We start from the raw sequence: 6,036 nt of genomic DNA on the forward strand, positions 1-6,036 counted from the left end.
CGATCTATGTTTGTGCATAGCATCTGTCGGGACTGAGCTATTATGAGCCAATCATCGAGATACGCTAGAATGCGAACACCGCTCTCTCACAGGGGCTTCAGTGCGCCCTCCGCAACTTTCCTGAAGACATGGGGAGAGAGACAGCAAGCCCGAACTGTAAGACTTTGTACTGATATGCCCTGCCCTCGAACGCAAAGCAAAGAAACGGCATGTGTCGGAGGAGAATGGAGACATGAAAGTACGCGTCCTTCAGGTTGATGGCTGTGAACCAATCCTGTGGGCGAATGCATTGGACTTCTTTTCACCAGGCTATGAGGGCGGCCTGCTGGCGACCGGTTCTTCGCTTCTTAGAATGGCCCCGGCAGGAACGGAGGCGGCCACCGCCGCAGGACGCCCTCGGCGAGGAGCAGGCTGAAGTGCCGACGTTGACGCGGCATGATCTTAGCAAGTGCCTCAGTCTGCTTCTGTGTGGCTGAGAATTGCTGTGCAAAGTTCTCCATGGCCTCGCCGAACAGGCCAGCCTGGGACACTGGAGCATTCAGGACTGGGTTTTTCCAGCATCCTGCATGTCTGCCAGGCACAGCCAGAGGTGGCACTCCTGGACCACAAAGGTGGACATAGCACGCACGACAGCTCGTGCAGTGGTCGTGGTCGCATGAAGCGCCAGATCAGGAGCTCTTTAAAGACCGTCAGGTCGTGACTTCCCTCATGCAGGTCCCTCAGTGCCTTAGCCGGATGGACCTGCAGCAAAGCCATGGCAAGCACGGCAGAGGCCCCCTCCCCACAGGCCCGGTACACAGACCCCGTCAAGAATGACGAATGCCTGCAAGCCTGTGAAGGAAGAGTCGGCTGGTCCTTCCAGTAGGGCGCACCAGTGGGACACAGTTGCATTGCCATGGAACGTTCCACCGTCGAGATACCGACGTACCTTTTAGCGGCCCTGCCATCAAGGGAGGTGAGGGGTGAGGGCTGAAACCACTGGTTCCGGGAGGAGAACGGGGTTCCCCACGACCGAGTCAGCTCCTCATGCACCTCGAGGAAGAAAGGTACAGGTAGAGGCGCGAAAATACGCCAAAATTAATTTTTTTTAACCCTAATGAACTAGACACGCGAATGAGGTAGAAACGCATCTGCCGCCCCACGCTAAACGCCTCATCCGCGCCGTGGGACCTCCAGATGCGCCTCACTGCATCTTCACATTGACTTAACATTGAAATCACTCGCGCTTGCCGCCTCTACCGTGTCTGGTGTAAACGCAGCATTAGAGTTAATCAAATGTTCTCGGCATGTATTACATGTTTATCAAATACTTTTGTTTCAAATTCACTTAATCCCGGCCTCAGACCATTCAGAAATATCCATTTGTAGGATGAATCAATTAAGAGTCTAATAAAAAATGCTCATTTACAGGAAAAAACACACTTGCGTCTGAGGTCATCATTCACTAAATTTACATCTAAATAGGAAAATGTAAGAGAAAAAAAAGAGTAACAATAATAATCCACAATGTTGCATCAGAGTGGGTGGTGAATGGGTTGGTGAGTCTGATCCTGACAATGTATAAATGAAAGAACAGTAAGGAGATCAAACTCCTAACAAGATGAGACTTTAATCATGGCCTATGAGACAGAAGATCATGAGACTCAATACTGCTTTCCAGCCATAAACACATCGTGCATAAAGACAAAACACTCCACACATGAATACAATATCATGTATGTGTTTTTTTCATTGCTGTCAGTATGGACTGTGTTTCTGAATCTGCTGGTGATCATCTCCATCTCTCACTTCAAGAAGCTTCACACTCCAACCAACATGCTCATTCTCTCTCTGGCTGTGACCGACCTGCTCATAGGACTTATTGTAATGCCCTTGGAGGCAATTACGTTTATTGAAACATGTTGGTACTTTGGAGACACTATCTGTAGACTGTTTTTAATAACTATAGGATTGTTCACCTCTACATCACTGTGTAACTTAGTTTTAATAGCTGTTGACCGTTATGTGGCTGTGTGTCACCCTCTGCTGTACCCACAGAAAATAACAATGACTAGAACAATAATTATTATCTGTGTTTCCTGGTTCTGCTTTTCAGCTTATAACATTTTAGTTATTGTAACTTCCTCACAAAAAACATACAGATGCTATGGAGAATGTGGAATTATCGCTACGTTTGCCCTGACAATCACTGACGTGTTCCTGTCTTTCCTATTTCCTTGTACCATCATTATAACTTTATATTTGAGAATCTTTTATGTCGCACATCAGCAAGTGAAAGTTATAAACTCTCTGCTGAGGAGTGGAAAACATCTAACAGAAAGTTCAGTGAGGAGGAAATCTGAGAGTAAAGCCGCTCTGACATTAGGAATCATTGTGACGGTTTATCTGTTTTGCTGGATTCCCTATTTTATTTTATCTCTAATACCAATCACAGGAATGATTTCTACTATAGCCTATTTAATATATTGGATGGTGTATATTAATTCAGGTCTGAATCCTGTCATCTATGCTATATTTTACCCCTGGTTTAGAACGTCAGTTAAACACATCCTAAATCTACCCAAAATATTTAAGCCAGCATAACTTCTTTTTGTCTTGTTCATTATAATAATAATGAAGCTTCTGGATTTACTAGCATTGTTCAAATCGGTCAAGGGGGTTCAACAAAAAATATTACGCTTACATTTGGCACGGCTTAAAAGAGTGGTTTGCCATATTATTATTAAATGTATAGTTCAGTAGTAGAGCATTGCATTAATGTATAAGGTCATGTTTGGTCACTTCCATGCAAATGTCAACCTTATTATGAAAGTAAAGTTTTTAACTCACAGCTTCTATCCATATTGAAATCTCAGAATATTTGTTGGTTTAATTACCCATGCAAAGTTCCTGCTTCAGTTTTTTAAAGCACTTTTTTATATTTTCTAGTTAATTAAATGTAAATTTTAGAATTGTCACATCCATAATGTTGCGTCTTACTCATTTATGCACATACAAAAATTTAAATAAAATAAACATGAAATGTTCTTTGAAGATCCATCCTTTCTTCATTTGCTGGGTATAATTGCATCTGGTTTGTTCCTTTTACACAGAATTTCACAGAATTATGATTATGAATTATGTCTCCCAAAAGCTTGTGTCTGTTTTTTGTCACATCCAGAATGCATGCATGTTTGCCTCATCTAAAAAAGAAATGTAGACTGATATTTTTCTGCTGTCTGGTCTCTCATCAGGAGTTTAAGAAAACAAAGTTGGTTCAATATATTGGTAATAAAGGCATTCTCTGTGAATTTATATTCCAAGTTTTGACAACAAATGTCACATCCATAATGCTGGGATTCCTCGGTTCGATCTGTGGGAACACACATACTGGTAACAATAGGGCTGCACGATTAATCATATTTTTATCATGATAACGATATGCGTGCCCCACGATTAATTAATGACAATCGTCGCGATTAATGTGCAAAGACCAAGCACAAAACACACGCTCTAGAATCAAGCAAAGTGTTTGTTATGGGCGGAGTCAGAGTAAACGGAGTGTTTCTTTGCAAGTGCAGTCTGTGTTAAGGCAGAATAAATACGTTGGCATCACGAGATTTACGGCCATTCGAACATAATGGCAGAGCAACAAGAAGAAAATGCAGAAATATGTATGTTTAATTCCCAAAAAGGGTCATATAGGCCTACTCCATTGTTTGGATATTTCGGATTTGAGGAAAGTGATGTTGATCAGGTAAGTCACGAGTCTTGTGCAAACTGTGCTCCTGTTCCATCCAAACGTGAAATATCAAGAGTTTTAAAAGCTGAAGACACAAGCCGCAACCATAAAAAAATCCCCGACCATCCAGGACATAGACAACAATAACGGATCGCGTATCATGTAAGTTAGCCAAGGATATGTGTCCAATAAGCACCGTGAGCAGCAAGGGGTTAAAAAAAAAATATTGCCACATAAAAGGAATATCATAGGCATTTTTTTATTCAAAAATGTTTTGTTTTTATTTTAGTTTAATTCTAATTTGATATAAATATATATTAGAGCCCTGCATTTCAGCCTTTTTACGCCCATTGGGTCTGGTTTCGGACCAATTTTAACATCACAGTTCAAATGCGGCCAGGCCTCTGGATTTTTTAGGCTTCTCCACCTTTATATATAATAATTTAATTAAAAGAAACGTTGAGACATTGATAAATTATTAAAGAAAGACGTTTAACCTATCGCACGAGTCCACTACGCACATTTACAATGCACCTGTTGCAACGGTGTTTAGCGTCTCCGCCAGCAGCAGGACCTTCAGCGCATCGGGGAATATGGAAAACTGAATAAAAACCTTAAATACTGGGCATAATCTATAAAAGACTTCTTTCGGTAGTCATGTAAAAAATGCGGTGTAGAGCCTTGAATTTTAATTGATGCATAGCGAATGTGTAAGGTAAGGCAACCTGCATGTTTATTTCATTTCATGTTTATTTCGTTTCGTTTTGATTAATTTTCTGCACCCCGCCGCGACTGCGAGCAACAAAGCAGCCCCCCTCCACTTTTTTAAAAATAGTGTGTTGATAATAAACATTTAAACTAACATTGTTATATGCTGAAAATATATATATTATATAGACGTTATTGTAGGCAAGTGAATTGTTGATTTGAGAGGCTCATTTGATCAAACAAGTCGTCAACATGACGTTAGCTGTCGGACGCTAACCGCTTGGTCAATATCAAAAACCTTAATTTAACAAACAAAAAAGGCTCTAAAATAAATAAAAGATATTTTATAATTTTGACAGTTAAAACTGAACTGCTTTAATTGCTGCAATAGTCGTACAGTAAGGAGTTATTTTTGTTATTTTTGTTATTTCTGCGGATTTCATTTGCAAAATCTATGCGGAATTATTTTAAATGTTTTAAAAATATCTAAGAGAATGGGAGCTGTGGATATTACAAAACAATAAAATATTTTATAATATAGGCCTATAAAATGTATATAATATTATATACATGGCTGTAAAGTGTAATAAAAATACTGAAGTAAATAAGAGTTCTTCACTAAAAGAATGATCATATTTTTAATCGTGATCAAAAGTTTGAGCAAAACAATTGTGATCATCATTTTTCCTGTGATCGTGCAGCCCTAGGTAACAATGTATAATATACCTCATACTGCACTGTAAGTCGCTTTGGATAAAAGCGTCTGCTAACTGTTTACATGTTTATGGAAACTGCAGGCCAAATATATTACAGATTTAATCAGTAAATGTGTATACTAATAAAAACAACATAAGTACTCAGAATTTTTGTATGTTCCAGGTATGTTCTGTATGCTATTGTTTATCATGTAAATAACTGATAATATTACTTTAACGTAGAGACACCTTTTCAGCCTGCTGTTCTGTGTGCTACTGTTTAGTTGAATAACTTGCCTTTTCAGATTAAATATCTGTTCTTCGGCTTGGATATTGTGAAATAATTTTCTAAATAAATGCGACGTCTAGTCCACTGCGACCTATATATGTTATTTCGTCTTAATGACTCATATTTGAATGATGCGACTTATACTCCGGAGCGACTTATAGTCTGGAAAATACGGTAATGAGGTAACAGGAAAAAAGGTACCTCTCCTCCTTCTCAAACAGTTTACACCAAATGAGAATATTTATGACCCATCACGGAAACCAGGGACACAAGTCGGCAGCACAAGTTTCGAGAAAATGAGAAAAAGGTTTTTTTTTTTTTGATTTTCGTTTTATTGCAGAATCTGTTAGTGGAGATCACGAAGAAACCTCTCCATGTTTGAGATAGCAGTTTATGTATATTTAAAAGCGTGCATTTTGCGGTTGAAATAGGCTTGTTTTTCCAGAGATTCTAGCGTGCAGCGGGGGGCGTCATTGTCTGTGTGAATATTTACATACTGGATAAGCTTGTGTTTTCGCCTCCACCCCCAAAGGGAACAGCGTGACTACTGAATAAGGATAGTTTGCCCAAAAATGAAAATAATGTCATTAATGACTCAGCCTTACGTTGTTCTAAACTCGGAA

The 6,036-nt window shown here is 39.6% G+C and overlaps 1 protein-coding gene across 1 annotated transcript; it reads left to right on the plus strand.

The window, feature by feature from the left end:
* Positions 1–1,614: 1,614 nt before the first annotated feature.
* Positions 1,615–2,583, plus strand: LOC141282850 (trace amine-associated receptor 13c-like). The gene has a single exon (XM_073815927.1). It carries the CDS (start codon positions 1,615–1,617, stop codon positions 2,581–2,583), a length of 969 nt encoding a protein of 322 aa, XP_073672028.1.
* The last annotated feature ends 3,453 nt before the right edge of the window (positions 2,584–6,036 follow it).

Source organism: Paramisgurnus dabryanus, chromosome 10 (assembly GCF_030506205.2).
Source record: "Paramisgurnus dabryanus chromosome 10, PD_genome_1.1, whole genome shotgun sequence".
NCBI lineage: Eukaryota > Metazoa > Chordata > Actinopteri > Cypriniformes > Cobitidae > Paramisgurnus > Paramisgurnus dabryanus.

What these genes read in the sequence shown, in the direction of transcription:
- LOC141282850 (XM_073815927.1), top strand. Translation starts at nt 1,615, where the DNA reads ATGGCCTATGAGACAGAAGATCATGAGACTCAATACTGCTTTCCAGCC.